General features: G+C 47.2%; 1 protein-coding gene across 1 annotated transcript; it reads left to right on the top strand.

Moving 5' to 3' along the window:
- The first annotated feature begins 1,011 nt into the window (after window positions 1–1,011).
- Window positions 1,012–4,941, top strand: Txnip (thioredoxin interacting protein). Its single transcript, XM_034500566.2, has 8 exons — window positions 1,012–1,540; window positions 1,935–2,007; window positions 2,122–2,269; window positions 2,388–2,490; window positions 2,624–2,880; window positions 2,989–3,145; window positions 3,258–3,409; window positions 3,526–4,941. Exons 1-8 carry the CDS (start codon window positions 1,291–1,293, stop codon window positions 3,574–3,576), a joined length of 1,191 nt encoding a protein of 396 aa, XP_034356457.1. The 5' UTR covers window positions 1,012–1,290; the 3' UTR covers window positions 3,577–4,941.
- The last annotated feature ends 12,208 nt before the right edge of the window (window positions 4,942–17,149 follow it).

Genomic DNA, 17,149 nt, shown 5'->3' on the forward strand with positions numbered 1-17,149 from the left:
CTGAAACAGGCTTAAGGAAATGTATTTCATTTAGTGAATTAGGAGAGGACAAAGGGAAAAAAAAAAGTGACGGATCATTTTCTTCCTTTTTTGTTTGTACCCACCCCTTGTTTCCTGGAGAAGTAGGGACAGAGCAGTGTAAAAGTACACACCTCACTAAAGCTGCAGTGAGGTAAACAAGGGAACATAAACAAAATGTTCCCCAACTTCACAGGTACACTGAAGAGATGAGGGGATAAGCAACAGGATGTGGACACTCCCTTACTGCTTCCGTTCCAGAGAAGAGAGAACACAATGCAATGTAATGGGTGAAGAACAGTAGCAGCGCAGAGGAACATGAAATGAGGGGGACACACCAGACCATTAACCAATAAAGGACTGAAAGCCAGATTTAAAATATCTGACAAGTTCTCTCCTTGGCGTTTTATTCTTCAATAGAAGTGCAATAGGAGCACATTGCGTGGGCTCTTTCTCACTAACACAACTGCACTCTCGCCCTCCGCTCCATCCCGAAGTATCCTTGGGGCGATGGGATTGTTTTTCACAGACTTGCGAACTTGTGAGCCAGGAATAAATGGTCACCTCGAAATGAATTGCGCTGGCTAAGGCGAGGCATGAAATCCTCTCCTAAGCACATTTTTCTTTCGCCTAAAAAAAGAAGGAAGAAAAAATCAACAAAGCACACACCCAAACAACCCAGCTCCCAAGAGGAGTCCCCTGGATGAGGCTCAGGGTCGCCGGGTCCCAGCCTCCCGGGGGGAGCCACGCGCTGCCCCGGCCCCGCCCCTCCTCCTGGCAAGACTGCGCACCCGAACAACAACCATTTTCCCCGCTAGGAGCACACCGTGTCCACGCGCCCCTGCGGCCTCGCTGATTGGTTGGAGGCCTGGTAAACAAGGACCAAGTAGCCAATGGAAGAACTGTGCACGAGGGCTGCACGAGCCTTCGGGCCAGCACTCGCGTGGAGCGGCAAGCCAGGCGGCTATATAATGCCGTTTCCGGCTCTCGCTTGACACTGCGCCTCTGGTCTCGGAATTTCCAGAGTTCCTCCGGTTGCGGAAGACAGCTGTTATTTTTCTCCCGAAAGCTTTTGGCACAGCCAGCAGGTTGAAACTTCCAGGCACCTTTTGGAGAAGTTGTTAGGGTTTGCTCGAGGCTTTCGTTACATTTTTATTTGGGTTTTCAAGCCCTGTCTGCCTTTCGGAGAGTGAGCTCTAAGTTTGCTGTGAAGGGTTCTTAAGAGGCTTTCCTCTCCGGCTTCCGTTTTTCTTGAACCCACTCGGCTCAATTATGGTGATGTTCAAGAAGATCAAGTCTTTTGAGGTGGTCTTCAACGACCCCGAGAAGGTGTACGGCAGCGGGGAGAAGGTGGCCGGCCGGGTGGTAGTGGAAGTGTGTGAAGTTACCCGAGTCAAAGCCGTCAGGATCCTAGCTTGCGGTGTGGCCAAGGTCCTGTGGATGCAGGGGTCTCAGCAGTGCAAACAGACCTTGGACTACCTGCGCTATGAAGACACGCTTCTCCTCGAAGACCAGCCTACAGGTACTGCTCTTTGCAGGGCGGATGGTGACTTGGGAGGACTTGGGGGGAGGGGGCACTAAATGTTTCGAATTATTGGTTTAAATGGTTTGAACTGTGGTCCCTATAGTTTTACTTTTTACTTTGCAAGTTTTTCCGCTACCCTCCACCCCCCACCCCCCCAGAGCGATTTGAACAGTTTCTGAGGTGCTATTTCCTGAAGGTGTTGCCTTAGCTACACAAATTAATGTATTCGTGGGTTGTGCAACTTTCTGTCCAAGAAAGTGCCCTGGAATCTAGTATTCCATAGTGTAAGAGATGAAAATGGAAGTAAGATAGTCTGATGCCAGGCACTCCTCCAGATGCATCTGAAATGTGACAAGAAGCCTAAAGGCCCCTTGCCTTTGTTTCCCCGCAGGTGAGAACGAGATGGTGATTATGAGACCTGGAAACAAATACGAGTACAAGTTCGGCTTTGAGCTTCCTCAGGGGTAGGTATCCACCGAACGCACCTTGGAGTCTTTATTTCTAAGTCTTTCCCCTCCGTTGATCTCTTACATTTCTTAGAGAGCATTCATTAATTTTTGTTCATTGTTTTGACACAGGCCCCTGGGAACATCCTTTAAAGGAAAATATGGTTGTGTAGATTACTGGGTGAAGGCTTTTCTCGATCGCCCCAGCCAACCAACTCAAGAGGCAAAGAAAAACTTTGAAGTGATGGATCTAGTGGATGTCAACACCCCTGACTTAATGGTGAGGGTTTTTTTGTTTTTTGTTTTTTTTCCTGAAGGTTTTATTCTCCTTGGTCAGGGATAATAAATTAGATGAGTGGGCATTGAAACATCTCAAAACATTGTTTCCTTCTACACAGGCACCAGTGTCCGCCAAGAAGGAGAAGAAAGTTTCCTGCATGTTCATTCCTGATGGACGTGTGTCAGTCTCTGCTCGAATTGACAGAAAAGGATTCTGTGAAGGTAAAAACCTAGTCCTTAAAATACTAGACAGGCTAGCCAAACTGCGGGGTCTGGAGAGGGTCGTGGGGTAGAGGCAGAGGAAACGCTGTCAAATTTAATGGAAATTCATACTTCCTCATTTTTTTAACTCTAGGTGATGACATTTCCATCCATGCTGACTTTGAGAACACATGTTCCCGAATCGTGGTCCCCAAAGCAGCTATTGTGGCCCGACACACTTACCTCGCCAATGGCCAGACCAAAGTGCTCACCCAGAAGCTGTCGTCCGTCAGAGGCAATCACATTATCTCTGGGACTTGCGCTTCATGGCGTGGCAAGAGTCTCCGAGTGCAGAAGATCAGACCCTCCATCCTGGGCTGCAACATCCTGAGGGTTGAATACTCCTTGCTGGTGAGTGAGGAGGGGCTTGCTTCTGGAAGAGAGACAATTATTTGTTACAAATTCAGTGCTTTCTCCATACAACCCGGCTAACAAACAAACTGCCACCTTCCTTCCTAGATCTACGTCAGTGTCCCTGGCTCCAAGAAAGTCATCCTCGATCTACCCCTAGTGATTGGCAGCAGGTCAGGTCTGAGCAGCCGGACATCCAGCATGGCCAGCCGAACAAGCTCCGAAATGAGTTGGATAGACCTCAACATCCCAGATGCCCCAGAAGGTAAGCTACAACTGATGAGTTCTCTTGATTTTGACATGCTGGGGCTTGTGGAGTTGGGGTGGTCTGACATTTATTTCTTAGCTGGACGTCTGACCCCGGTTTCTCTCTGTAGCCCCTCCATGCTATATGGACATCATTCCTGAAGATCACAGACTAGAGAGCCCCACCACTCCCCTGCTGGATGACGTGGATGATTCTCAAGACAGCCCTATCTTTATGTATGCCCCTGAGTTCCAGTTCATGCCCCCACCCACTTACACTGAGGTGAGAATCACTATTTCTTTAGGGTCAATATATTGCCTCAGGCCTTCTGAAGGAAGGATTAGTGTGGGGTTTCTATTTACCTAAAAAAACTAAAAGTCTCCTTTCTGTCCCCCCAGGTGGATCCCTGTGTCCTTAACAACAACGACAACAACGACAACGTGCAGTGAGCCTGACGAGACGATGCATCTGAACCAGCTCATTTCTTTCTGCCTCTCTGCTTGAACTCCAGTGTTTCAGAGACTCTGTCTCTACAGTGGGGACCGGGTACACCCCAGCCTCTGACTCCACAAGATGGGTGGTAATCAGTAGGCAGGTCTCCGGCTTCAAGTGGTGCAGACCAGTGCCCGCACTGTGGTGTATAGGAGTGTTTGCTGGGTGGATATCAGAACGAACACTCTAGAAAAATTCAGACCTGGCCCACTTTCTCAGCGTTGGAAATGAAGAGATTGCGCCTGTTTTTTGAGTCAGGGTATTACTGACCTTCTGGCATGGTCTTTCCAAGGTGTTTTGTTGTTTTGTTTTGAAGGGAATTTTAGGTTGTTAAAATAACAGCAGACCATGAACTTCTGTGCCATGGGGGACAGCCAATTTCACATACTAGAAAAAGAAAAACCATGGCCAAAATTTTGTTAGAGGAGTGTTTTTGTTTGTTTTTTAAAATCAGTGTTCCCGTTTTTATATCTTCACAAAGAAAAAAGACCTTCCACGGCCGATGGGCGTGCAGCCTGTGAGAGTTGGCTTAACCTTGGGGGCAGTGGTGACTGTGCCCACTGATGGCCATAAAGGCTACTTTACAGCCAGTTGCACTGTGCTCTCTTGTAAGCATAATCAGATGTGAGAGTCTCTTATTTTTGTGTCACTCCTTGGAATTGATTCTAAGGTGATGATCTTAGCACTTTAGCTTGTCAGTTTTGTATTCAGTCTTCGTTATAGATGTAAGCTCCATTATTCTGTCTCTTAAGGGTTAAGCCCAGTGACAGGGAGGGTGGGGGTAGGGACTCTATCCCAGAGCTCTGTAGACCAGGCTGGCCTCAAAGATCCACCTGCCTCTGCCTCCTGAGTGCTGAGATTAAAGGCCCAGCTTGGTTATTACTTGTGAGGCTTTATCCCAATGCACAGCCTTCTGTGACTCTCACACTAATCCTGTGAAGGATTGCGGCTGACCGCGGGACCCTGGGTGTCACTCTGCTTTGAGATGCCCCAACACCGATGGAGGCGCAGTGAGGACTGCAGGTTTTCACGGAAGCCCCCAGACCCATTTCCTGTCCAGAGTTAGGAGAAAGTACTGCTTTCATCACTCAGCCTCAGCACTTTGTTCTGTGTCCTGTGTCAGCTCCAAGCTCCACCCTGAGCAGTCCCCCTGAGAACTGTGCAGCCAGAAAGTGTGAGCTGATGGAGGTTTCGTTTTGTTTTGTATTTTGTGTATCTTTTTGTATGATTAAAAACTATATTTTGTACTTATCCAAATATATTTTCACCCCAAAGTGGGGCTATCCTTTGTTAAAAAAATAAAAGTTTTTTAATGGCAAAAATGTTTTTTTCTTGTCTGTGAAGTTACTAGAAAGTGGGTATCTGTAAGTTTCCCCTGCTTCACAATGCTGAAAGCCTGTGGAGAGAGCAGTCTCTTGACCCTGAGTGACACAAAGGCTGAAGAATCCTCAGGATCCAGTGATAGACTCTAACCACATCCATAGTACCAAATTTCTTCAGGATCAGGCTTGCTCCTGTAGCTAAGGATAACCTTGAACTTTGATCATTTTGGCCCTGCCTCCAGTGTGGGGATTAAGCGCCTGCTTGGGTTTTTTTAGTTTGTGTGTGAGTGCAGGTGTGAGCAGCTTTTGTTTACACAAAGGCAAGGAGGATTTGGGGTGAAGGGACTGGGAGGCAGGAAGCCGTCCTGGTGCTCCTTAAAGCTCAGCAGACAGTCCAGAGAATGGTCCCGGTCCCAACTGGCAGAGGCCTCAGTCCACCTTAACCAAAAACAGGATGGCTGGTGGGGATGGAGTTTTTTTTGGTTTTGCTTTATTTGAGACAGGTTCTCTGGTGCTCAGGCTAGCCTCAACCTGGAAGTAACCCTGTCTCGGCCTCCCGGGCACTGGGGTTAGAATACCACAGTCTCCATCACTTGGTTTTTATTGAGAATTTCCCCCAATATAAATCTGGTTTATACGATGAAAAGAAGTATTTCAGACTTAAGAGTTCTAGTTACAGGGATTAGATGCTTCAGAAGCAGCTACAGTTTTCTATATTTACAGTTTTTTGGTTTTATGAGACAGGGTTTCTCTGTGTAGTCCTGGTCTATAGGCCAGGCTGACCTCAAACTCAGAGATTCACCTTCCTCTTTCTTACCCCAAGTGCTGGGATTACAGTATACCACCACCGCCTGGCTCTTTACAGTTCTCAGGAGGCAGTGTCCACCCTTAGTCCTTGGGACCTGTTTTGGAATTTTCTATTTCTTACTAGGGTATTGATGACTGATAACCATTTCACTGCTAATTGAAGTTATTTTGTTCAGGAAAAAGCTACACGCGTGAGAAACAGAGATGGCAGAATACGTCATTCAGTTCTTCCTGGTTTTTGGTTCATCTAAATGTTTTCCTTCAAAATGGGCTTTCCATAGCTCTCTATACACCAGCACACTCTCTGAAGCACTGTATTAGCAACCAAGGTGAAAGTTGATATGGTCATGGACACCTGACACTCAGCGTTTGCGAGGCAGAGGCAGAAGGATTGCCAAGAATTTGAGACAGCCTTGGCTACAAGTACCACCAGATCAGCTAGGGCTACAGGGCAAGGGCTTGTATCCCCAAAACAAACCACAAAACCACAAAAAGCATGTGAACACAGAACTGAACAGAAATTGAAATTGAAAAAAAAAGAAATCCTTTTCTGAGATAGTAATTGATTTTTATCATCCATTCGCTGTATCACGCCTGCTTACTTCCGTGCCTCATTTAAAAACAGACGGTCATTTGTGTCTGTATATGAATGGGTACATGGGTGTGGGCCACAGTGCCCAGGGAGGTCAGAGGACACATGTGGACCTGGTTCTCCCCATCCACCTTTACATGATCCCAGGGACCCATCAAACACAGGTCACCAAGCTCACAGCAAGTGCCTTTATCCAAGCCAGGTGACATGGTTTCCTTCTTTGTCTTCTGATACTGGGTCTCAGTTAGTCTAGGCTGTGTCTTCAGAGTGACCCTGAACTTATGATCCTCTTGCACCACCTTCCTAAGCACTGGAATTGTAGGCACCCATGTGTGTCCACGATCACTTTGTGTACTGCTGGAGACTGAAGTCAGCTTCCGTCTACACTGGATGAACACTTTACCACTGATCTGCATCTTAGATTCCTGCTTCCTTTGTCTATTTAGTGTACTGGTATCTAGCCCTCCCCACTGCTGTAAAGACTCTCTCCTGAAGTCCTCCCCCATTCCTCACCTGTTCAAACATTTAGTGGCTCCTCCCCCTTTAATTTTGTGATCAGGAAACTAGGTCAAAGTTGATGGAAAAGTTTTTGATGCAGCTTGGTTTCCAGGGACTTGAGGGTTGGAGCAGGCACAATGGGAAAGAGAGCTAGGCTAAGGGATGGAGAGACCAGGAAGGTCTGTGCGCTTGTGTACACAGACTTGTTATGAGTGCTGAGTGGCCAGGAGAGGACAGATAACGACACCCAAGGCCACTCAAGAGATTTGATCTGCAAGAGGCAGAGCATATATCCCTCTCCTGATATCCCAGCCCCACATCCAGCACAAGATTTTATTTGTCTTTCTGACACTGGTCTCACTCTGTCACCCAAGCTAGCCTGGAACTCACTATGCACGGGCGGGTGGGCAATCCTACTACCTCAAGCTCTGAGCACTGGGTTTATAGGTGTCGCTCAGCATGCCTGGCCTAAGGAGTTTTCTGTGACAATGGACATGCTGTGTGCTGTGGAGCCAGGTGGAGCAGTCAAACCATGACTGAAAAATGGCATTTTAAATTCTGTTTAATTAATTTAGACTTAAATAGCATTGTGTCGCTAGACATTGCCATATCATGAGAGCTGACTCTGAGGAAGGAAGTCGTCCGGATCTGCTCCCCAAGAGGAAACCCATCCCTCCAGAGAGCACGGCAGGATGCCCTCTGCTTCCTTTTGCGTTCTCTACACAATTTCTGCCTCACCCTGGGACATTTTCTGCCTGAAGGCTCATTTCATGCCACCTCACCATGGCTGTGCAGTTTCCCCACCTAGCACTGGGTCTCACTTTCCCATGCTCTTCTCAAATGGCTTTCCATTTTTAAAGAGCTACAACCTCCGAGTAAGGCCGTTAGTAGGGCTCTAGTTCTGAGTATTATTTATTCATTCCTTAGGTTCAGTCTAGTACTGGAAGATCTGAGAAAAGTCAAAAAGAAAAAGTGAGAACACCCTAAAGGAAATAAAAATAATAGAAGGGCCTGGTGGCCTGTCACCCCATCATATGGGAGACTGAGGCAAAAGGGTCAAGAGTTCAAGCTAGCTTGGGGTGCACAGCAAGCTTTTGTTTTTAAGACTAGAGATGCAGCCAGGCAGCAGTGGCACAAGCCTTGAATCCCAGCACTACAGAGGCAGAGGCAGAGGCAGAGGCAGGAGAATCTCTGTGAGTTCGAGGCCAGCGTGGTCTACACAGTGAGTTCTAGAACAGCCAGGGCTACACAGAGAAACCCTGTCTCAAAACAAACAAACAAAAACAGAACAAAAAGACTAGAGACACAGCTCAGTTGGTACTTTGTCTAAAATGCATAAACTCAAAGCCTTGAATTTGATCCCCAGTAGCATATTAAAAAATGCCTGGTGGGAGGCAGACGCAGGACGATCACAGTTCAATCAGTCAAGCCATATATATCTATATAGTGAGTCTGAGGCCAGCCTGGGATACATGAGACCGTGTCTCAAAAAAAGCAGACAGATCAGGAAATCCAGGCCATCCTCAGCTAAGTAGTAATGACTTTGAGGCCAGGCTGGGTTCCAAAACAACAGCTATAGGTAGTTACTAAAAAACAAACAAACAAAAAACCCAAGGGCCTTCTCTAAACAGAAAGAAAGTGCAAGGATCCAACTAGAATTGGGGCATTGGGAAAAAAATCATGGACAGAGGATGAAACTAAGCATACGGCCAGTAAGAAATAATCACACATGAAGACCTCTGTCTGTCTGTCTGTCTGTCTGTCTGTCTGTCTGTCTGTCTCTCTCTCTCTCTCTCTCTCTCTCTCTCTCTCTCTCTCTCTGTGTGTGTGTGTGTGTGTGTGTGTGTGTGTGTATGCATGCTCTCACTTTGGGTGTTGTTGCTCTGACTTTGTCCACATTTTTTGTTTGTTTGTTTTTGAGATAGGATTCTCACAAGTTCCAAGTTCCCGAATCGGGCTACACTGGCTGGCCAGGCATCCTCAGGGGCCCCCTTGTCTGCACTTCCTGGGATGAACATTAGCCACTGTGTTTTACATTTTAAATAGCTTTGGGGCTCCTACTTAGACCCTCCTTCGTGTGTGGCAAACATGTTACTGAGTGAGGCAGCTCCCAGCCTACCTTTGACTAATTTTTTAAGTAATCCACAGAGTCCTGCTAGAGGACTTGAATCACCTCTAGGTGACAGAACACAGAAGGGAGATAAAGAATACATTTAACTGGACCTCCTGCTCTAAGCACCCAGACAGGAAGAAGACGTCCTATCCACAGTACTTCTGAGGTTGAAACAAACTTCCAGAGGCAGCCACAGACCCAGGGTTGCAGGCCTTGGGCCAGTAGGTGATGGCTCTAGAACCTGGGAACACTTCAGTGATTAGCCTTCCCACAGAGTTTCTGCCTTGCTTTCTCTTTTTTTGCTGTGATAAGCACCATGAATGAAAGCAACTCAGGGAGAAAAGGGTTTTCTTTGGCTTACATGTCCAGATCACAGTCCATCAGTGAGGGACGCCAAGGGCAGGAATCTGGAGGCAGGAGCTGATGCAGAAGCCATGGAGGGGTGCTGTTTACTGGCTTGCTCCTCATGTCTTGTTCAGCCTGCTTTCTGATACAGCTTTCTTATATACCTGCCCAGAGATGGCCCCACCCACCACGGGCTGGGCCCTCCCACATCAGTCATTAATAAAAATGCCCCACAGACCAGTCTGATGGAGGCATCTCCTCAATTAAGCCTCCCTCTTCCCAGATGACTTTAGTTGGAATTAAGTTAACAAAACACTGACCACCACAGGTACTTAGGAGAACTAGTTATTAAGAATGCAGACTCTGAATCCAAACTAAATCCTACACCTCCTGTGACACCTGCCAGCGTGTGATGCGGGGCAGCTCCACACCGCAGGCTATTCATTCAGTACTGCTTTGCTGTAAAGCTTTATGTATTTTATTTTGTATGCATGGCTGTGTCTGCAGGTATGTCTGTGCTCTATGTGCCTTCCTGGGCCTTTGGGGAGCTAGAGGACAGCATCAGATCTCCTGGAACAGAAGTTACAGATGGTTGTGAGCTGACACTGGGTACTGGGTCTAAGCTGAGTTAAGTGCTCTTAACTGCTGCCCCATCATTCATTTGTAGTTTGAAATAAGGCAGAGAGCAAATAGGGAAAACTCCCAATGTGGATCTCTTGTTTCATAGCTGTGTGCACCCACGTGCGCGCACACACACATACATACACACGCATGCACACACACACGCACACATGCGCACACACACACACACACACACTGATGTAGGGGCTGGAGAAATGGCTTAGTGACTAAGAATACTTGCTGCTTTCCAGAGGACTGGATTCAGTTCCCAGCACACATATCAGGCAGCTGAAAAGCTCCAGCCCCAAGGGATCTGAATCCCTCTTCTCATCTCCTTGAGCACCCATAGACACATGGTAGTCACTAACACACATGCAGACCCATAAACTAAAAGGAAAAAAAGAACAAATTTTTTTAAAAAGATAAAGTGTAGTTATGTAGTAAGGGAAGAATGCATCTGGGCGCTGTTAGCACAGGAATATGCTTGTTATTCAGAGTAAGAGCGGGCTGGGCAGAGTGGTGCATGGCTATACCCAGAAGAGAGCCTACTGCCACAAATGTTCTCTGACCTCTTCAAGTGTATTGTAGTGGAATCTTCTAAATTCTTTGGTTTACACAATTATGGGAAAGCTTTCTACCATTTAGTATAGTAATCAAGGGCCAGAGAACACAGACATACAATGTGATAGAGGTCTCTTCCTTCTTCTTTCTTTCTTTTTTTCTTTTTTTCTTTCTTTCTTTCTTTCTTTCTTTCCTTCCTTCCTTCCTTCCTTCCTTCCTTCCTTCCTTCCTTGCTTCTCTTTCTTTTTTACATTTCTTTTGACTTTTTTATGTGTATAAGTGTTTGCCTGCATGTATGTATGTGCACTACTTGTATGACTAGTGCCTGCAGGGGTCAAAAAGGGCCCAGAACTGAAGTTAGAGATGGCTGTGAGCCACCTTATGAGTTTTGACAACAGAGCCTGGTCCTCTGTGAGACTCATAGGTGCTCTTCCTGTGAGCCCTCACTCCAGTCCGAAGGTATTTTGTTCTTTTTTCCAGAGATGGCCTAGCTGGGTAGAGCAAGGGTCATAGGCGTGAGCCTACCCATGGGGCTCAGGTCAGCTGACCTGGATTGTTCTTGTCCTGTCCTGACTGTTCATGGGACTTGATCCTTTTCTATTCTTTGTTTAGCCTGTTACATAAAGAGGAAAGAATGAAAGAACTCAGTGCACTGAGGTGTTTCTGTGTTCCTGCTGCTTGGTCATCTCCAGGCAACAGTGGTGACAGAAGGAGAGGGACAGAGCATGGAGACAGCATTGTGAATCCCATGTGACCTGCATCTCAGGATATCAGGTGAGGTCCATTCTCTGTCTTGTTTTTTTACGTGATGGAACTGCTGAGTGGACATCTTCAAGTCCGCTAAGCAGTCAGTAAACAGGTTCTTGGAAATGTCTGACTGGGTGCTTGTCAAGGGTATTTTTAACCTCCTGAACAGATGGAGAGAAGAAGGGTTCCAGTTGCTGGGAGAGGAGGGCAAGTGAAGGGGCTCCCTTCTATGGATGAAAACTCCTCCCGCCGAGATCCCCCTCCTGCCTTCCAGACTCGTGGCCAATGTTTTGTATTCTGCTCTTTCTCTCTGCATCCATGGTCCTTCAACTTGCCTCACCTTCCAGGGCAGAAGCTTAGCTTCCTGTTCCACACTCAAGAGTTTTCTCCTTCCAAACCTTCCTAGATCAGTGGGCGTGTCCTTTTCTCCCCGTGGAGAAAGAGGTGGCCCTGCCAGCAGCACCTGAGTTCTCTATGTTACCTCCCTGACCAACCTGTAGGAGGGCTCCAAACTCTCTTGAAACCTCATGGACCCAACTGTCCCTATTCCTGAGAACAGAATCTAAGACTGAGAAACCCAGGTTTGGGCTTTATACACCTTGGGAACATAGAAGAGATGTTTGCTTGTGAAGATCAGAGATTGAAAATGGTGTCATGTTGACAAGGCTGCCTAGAGATCTAGGTCACCGGAGAAATGGAGGAGCTAGGGGAGCAGTCAATCAACAGAGAGCTTAGGAGAGCCTGTTGACTATGGGAGGAGGGGTCCTGGAAACAAGCATGGAAGTGTGTGTGTGTGGGGGAATTATGGGAATTCTCAAATGGGCTTTATCTTCTCTTGGCCTTTTTGTTTTGTTTTGGTTTTGGTTTTTTGTCTTTGACTTGTTTTTGGGGTGTGTGTGTGTGTGTGTGTGTGTGTGTGTGTATGTTAAGACAGGATTTCTCTTGCATAGCCCTGGCTGTCCTGGAACTCACTCTATAGACCTGGTCTATAAAACAAAACAAGTGCTGTGATTATAGGCGTGTGCCACCACTTTTTAAATCACACACCTTGCCATCCCCAAAGACTTCGCTCTCCTCTCCTTTTGTCTCTTTCTGTGTCTCAGCCTTTTCTGATACTTTATATCCTGTTTTGTGGTAAAGGAAGGCGTCCTCAACACAGGTACACCAAGTTGCTGGGAAGCCTGCAAGAAGACATAACTGGCTTGCCATAGAATCCCAGCTCCAACATGCTGTGGTTCCTGTTTCTCTTCCTGTATTTTAGCTGAAGTTGGCAGAACAGCACAGCAGAGGAAATGCTAGGTCAGAGGCAGAACACACACCAGCCAGAGCAGCTGCGCGTTTAGAATCCCGTACAACCTCTCCCTCAGAGCTTGAATTGGTTGTGAACATTTAGAAACTGTATTACAACATTTTAGGGGCCTGGTGTGGCACTGCATTCCTGAAATCCGGTATTGGAAGCCTGAGGCAGGAGGATTAACAGTTACGGGCCACAATCATAATATAACAGGCTTAAGAAAGAAAAGAAAACAAGGAAGGGGGCAGGAAAAAGGTAAGACAGTTTAGAAGTAAAGGCACTTGCCACCTGAGTCTGGTGACCTGAGTTCAATCCCCGGAACCCATGTAAAGTTAGAAGAAGCCAAAAGAGTACACAAGTGTCCCCTGAGCTCCATGTGCACACCATAGCACAAATGTGCCTGCATTTACACCACATCTCAAAATCCAAGTGGGGAAAATTCCAGCACTTAGGGAAGCTGAGGCAGGAGGATCAGAAGTTGCAGGCTATTCTCAGCTGCATAGCAAGTTCCAGGTCAGCCTGGGTTACATTAGACCTTGTCTGTCACATATATACATACATGCATAATACACACATACATGTATCACACATACATACATACATACACACAAGAGAAAAATTATGTGACACACCCTGAGAACTTCAAGGATAAGTCTAAAGATCTCTTGTTTACAGCCACCTCTCCTGGTCAGGCCCCCCAACATCTCCTGAGAGGTTTGTAGAGCCACTGACACCCTGGGCAGGTGTGAGAGCCATGGCTTGGACTGGAAAGCAAGACTCAAAACAGGATCCAGGCCAAGTAAGGGAGAGGTGAGGAGCTGAGAGCAGCCAGATCCAAGTATGGTCAGGCAGGAAGAAGTTATCTGGGTGCCAGGAGAGACGCCTAGGGGAAGGAAATGAAGTTTGCAAAGGGCGCCTTCTCTCTTACAGAGGGACTGGCTCTCCCACAGAGCACCCATCTTTGCTAACTTCCCTTTACCACCCTGCCTGGCAAAAGCATTCACTGAGAAGGGAGTTTCCTCTCAGAATGGTTGCCTCTGAGGCCACAGCAGGGCAAAAGGAAACAGAAATACAAGGCTTCTTTCCTGTCTAAAGGGGACTGTGGGAGGCATTTCCATGATAAGAAAGACACCCAATTTAGACAGCCTTCTCTCTCTCTCTCTCTCTCTCTCTCTCTCTCTCTCTCTCTCTCTCTCTCCCTCCCTCCTCTCTCTCTCTCTCTCTCTCTCTCTCTCTCTCTCTCTCTCTCTCTCTCTGTGTGTGTTTTGAGACAGGGTCTCTTATAGCCCAGGCTGACCTCAAACTCACTATGTAGCAGAAGAGATCTTGAACTCCTGGTTGTCCCTCACCCTGCCTCTACCTCACAATCCCCTGCCCTTGTTAAGACGAAGACAGGCTTTAGTTGCTAGATGTGGTAGCACAAACATGTGATCCTAACCCCAGCACTCAGGAGCCAGAAGGCTCTCAAATTTGAGACCAACTAGAGCTCCTGTCTCAAAAAAATCATGAAGGCTGGGAGGTGGCTCAGTCAGCAAGGTGCTTGCTGGGAGGTGGCTCGGTGAGTAAGGTGCTTGCTGTTTGAGGCCCTTTGTGGTGGCTACTCCCTGCAATCCCAGGACTGGGAACATGGACACACGTGGGTTGCTGAAGTCAACGCCCAGCCATCCTAGCCTACTTCAAATGCACACGAGGTAGACCATATGTGAGGAACAGCACTTCAGGCTGCTTTCTGCCCTTCGTACTTACAGACATGCATGAGCACACATGTGCACATGAACAAATGAAAAACTCACATCAAGACAGGAACAAACCAAGAGTGGGGGTGCATACCTGTAATTACAGCACTTTAATTGGTTTTTTGGGTTTTTTTGTTTTGTTTTGTTTTGTTTTGTTTTTGTTGTTGTTTTTTTTCGGGGGGTGGTGGTTGTTTTCATTGGTTTGTTTGTTTTTCCAACAAAGGGTCTTATGTAGCTCTAGTGGTCCTGGAATCCACTCTGTAGACCAGGCTGGCCTCTGACTCACTCAGAGATCCACTTGCCTCTGTCTCCCAAGTACTGGGATTAAAGGCGTGAGCTACTGTGCCTGGCAATCCTAGCACTTTGGAAACTGAGGCAGAAGGATTATTCCATGTCCGAGATTAGCCTGCACTCCACAATAGATCCCAGGCCTGGCCTCCCTGTCTTAAATAAAATAAAATAAAACAAAAGCAAACCAGAAATAGTGGTGTGTGCCTGGAATCTCAGCACTTGGGAGATGGAGGCAGAAGGACTAGGAGTTTGAGTGGGTACATGATCACCTTTAAGGACAGCTTGGGCTACCCGAGACCCTGTCAGGAATGAAGAAAGCCAAACACAAACATGGGTTTAACTGAGCTCCTCCTGGCAGGCAGTGATAACACAGGGTGCTGGGGATAGGCTGAATTTGGATATATTTCCCCTCTTTACCATAAATCCAGAGAGGCAGAACCATAGGACTGTGTAGGAAGCACAGCCCATAGCTGATAATCCTGGGATACAAGGTGGATTGAATTGAAAATACAGACTCTGTGATCATGGAAACCTTAAACCCTCTGGCCCTGTAGCTGGGGTGAGGTCAGTGTGTGCTTACTAACTCCCACTGGGGTAGCTAGAGTTAGGCAGTTGACAGAAGAGACACATTAAATCCTGTTGGATTAGGTGAAGCGTTCTTGGTAATACTACTAGAAACTAGAATTCTGTGTTGGGATTTCAAATTTCTATGTCTGTGATTTCCTTGGGGGAATGTGGGTCTCAGTAGGGGAAAAGTCAGTGGAGAAAAGGTCACACTAGCCTGGTCAGATTACCTCACTGGACTATTCCTGTCTGGCTCATTTATCCCCTTACCTTCTGGCCAGGCATATTTAAGGACAGATAGCAAGGACCTGTATCTGCTGCAGCTTTTTTTTGGTCAGAAATGTCTGTGGTGTCCTTGATGTGACTCCTGACTTGCAGGTTGTAACCTTGAACTCTTGGTTCCAGGGCTTTTCTGTCTCCCTACTAGTTTCGGGAGTTGCTGGTCTCCAGCTATCCTGGCTGCAGAGGTTCTTGGAAACAACTGGCGATGTGCCTGAGGTATCTTTAGCTTGCCTGGCCGAAAATAAGGTGGGAAGATCAAGGGGATTGAATGACGGCTTGGCAAAATGGGCTTGTCCCCACCATTTGGAGGACAAAGGTTGGAGTGACCACTCGGGATCAGTTGTACTGCCTCAAAGACAAAGTGTCATACAAATCAAGTCATATTTGGACTTTGCCCTGCCTGGACTCCTGCTTTCACTAGCAAGTGACCTTGTTGGACCAAGCCAGTGACTGGAGTCCCAGTACCATTTGCACCTTGACAAGTGGGTCCACACCAGCCCTACTGTGGAGTAGGGGGTCTCAGGAGACAACTTGTCCAGATTCATGTATCAGACATGAAAGAACTGAGGCATGGAGTCTTGACACAACTTTTCAAAGGATACAAGACTATGGAGAAAGGAGATGAAAGCCATGAGGCGATGCTTTGCCTGTCTGAGATGACGACCATTCCCCTTGACTTAGCTTCTTGATTTTTTTTCTTTTATTTCTTTTGAGACAGTGTCTCCTGTGCCCCAGCTTGGCCCCAAATTTTCCATATAGCCAAGGATTATAGGCATATGCCTTTATGTTCGGTTATATGGTGTTGGGGATAGAGTCTAGGACTTTGTGTGTGCCAGTCAAGTGCCCTATCTACTTGAGCTACACCCCCAATTCACACTCTGCTTCATTCTTGACCGGCCTACACCCTTCTTTACTTTCAAAGTTCAAAGAACCATAAAAATAAGTTACAGAAACCAACTACCTTTTCCTTACCAAACCATGGACACCTAATCTCTCCATCCACCAGACTTCCAGCCCTCCCGTTTCTTTTGTTCTCCACTCTCAACCCAAAGCTTGCTGCATCCAGATCTTTCTTTTGTCCTCCCTCAAACCACGTGAGTCCTGTGTCTGTTCACTGACTTCCCATCTCACACACCCTGCCCAAGTCGGTGAGGCCTGTGAGGGTAGGTGTGGAACACAGTAAGGGAGAGGAGGTTCCCTGCTCTAATCTGGTCTGCAGCCCAGGCTTGGAAGCAATTTAGACAATAAAAACTGCCCTTAGTGGGTACTATGTACCCAGGTGGCAAACTCTGCCTGGGTCGATGTACATTTGTATGCAAGGCCTCAACTGTTATGCTGCCTGCCTCTCCAGGAAGAATAGCTTTGACCGTCTGCTGGGCCTAGGCTCCAGCCTCTGCCTGTCTGTTAGTGCTTGTGGGAAGTTGGGGAAAGGTCAGTGGAAATAGTTTAGCTCATGCCTGGAACATCCAATTAGGAATCTGGGGAAGCTGCTGGGTCTCGTGTCACCGGCTTTGTCCAACAAGGTCACCTGCCAGGCAAGGCGGGAGTCCAGGCAGGGCAGAGTCCAAGAATGGCCTGGTGTTTATGACACTTTGTCTTTGAGGCAGTATGACTGGTCCCAAGTGGTCATTCCAACCTTTGTCCTCCTTGCTCCTGTGCCATGGGAAAAGGGACATGAAGGGGCGGAGTGTGGAAAGATGGGTGGGGATTAGTTTCCTGCCCTTCTTTACCACCTTTAGCTTGGGATCTTAGTTCCC

Source organism: Arvicanthis niloticus, chromosome 4 (genome assembly GCF_011762505.2).
Source record: "Arvicanthis niloticus isolate mArvNil1 chromosome 4, mArvNil1.pat.X, whole genome shotgun sequence".
NCBI lineage: Eukaryota > Metazoa > Chordata > Mammalia > Rodentia > Muridae > Arvicanthis > Arvicanthis niloticus.

Coding starts and splice junctions, on each gene's coding strand:
- Txnip (XM_034500566.2), top strand. CDS start 1,291: ATGGTGATGTTCAAGAAGATCAAGTCTTTTGAGGTGGTCTTCAACGAC. Junction 2,270..2,387: donor TCAACACCCCTGACTTAATG/GTGAGGGTTTTT, acceptor CCTTCTACACAG/GCACCAGTGTCCGCCAAGAA. Junction 2,491..2,623: donor CAGAAAAGGATTCTGTGAAG/GTAAAAACCTAG, acceptor TTTTAACTCTAG/GTGATGACATTTCCATCCAT.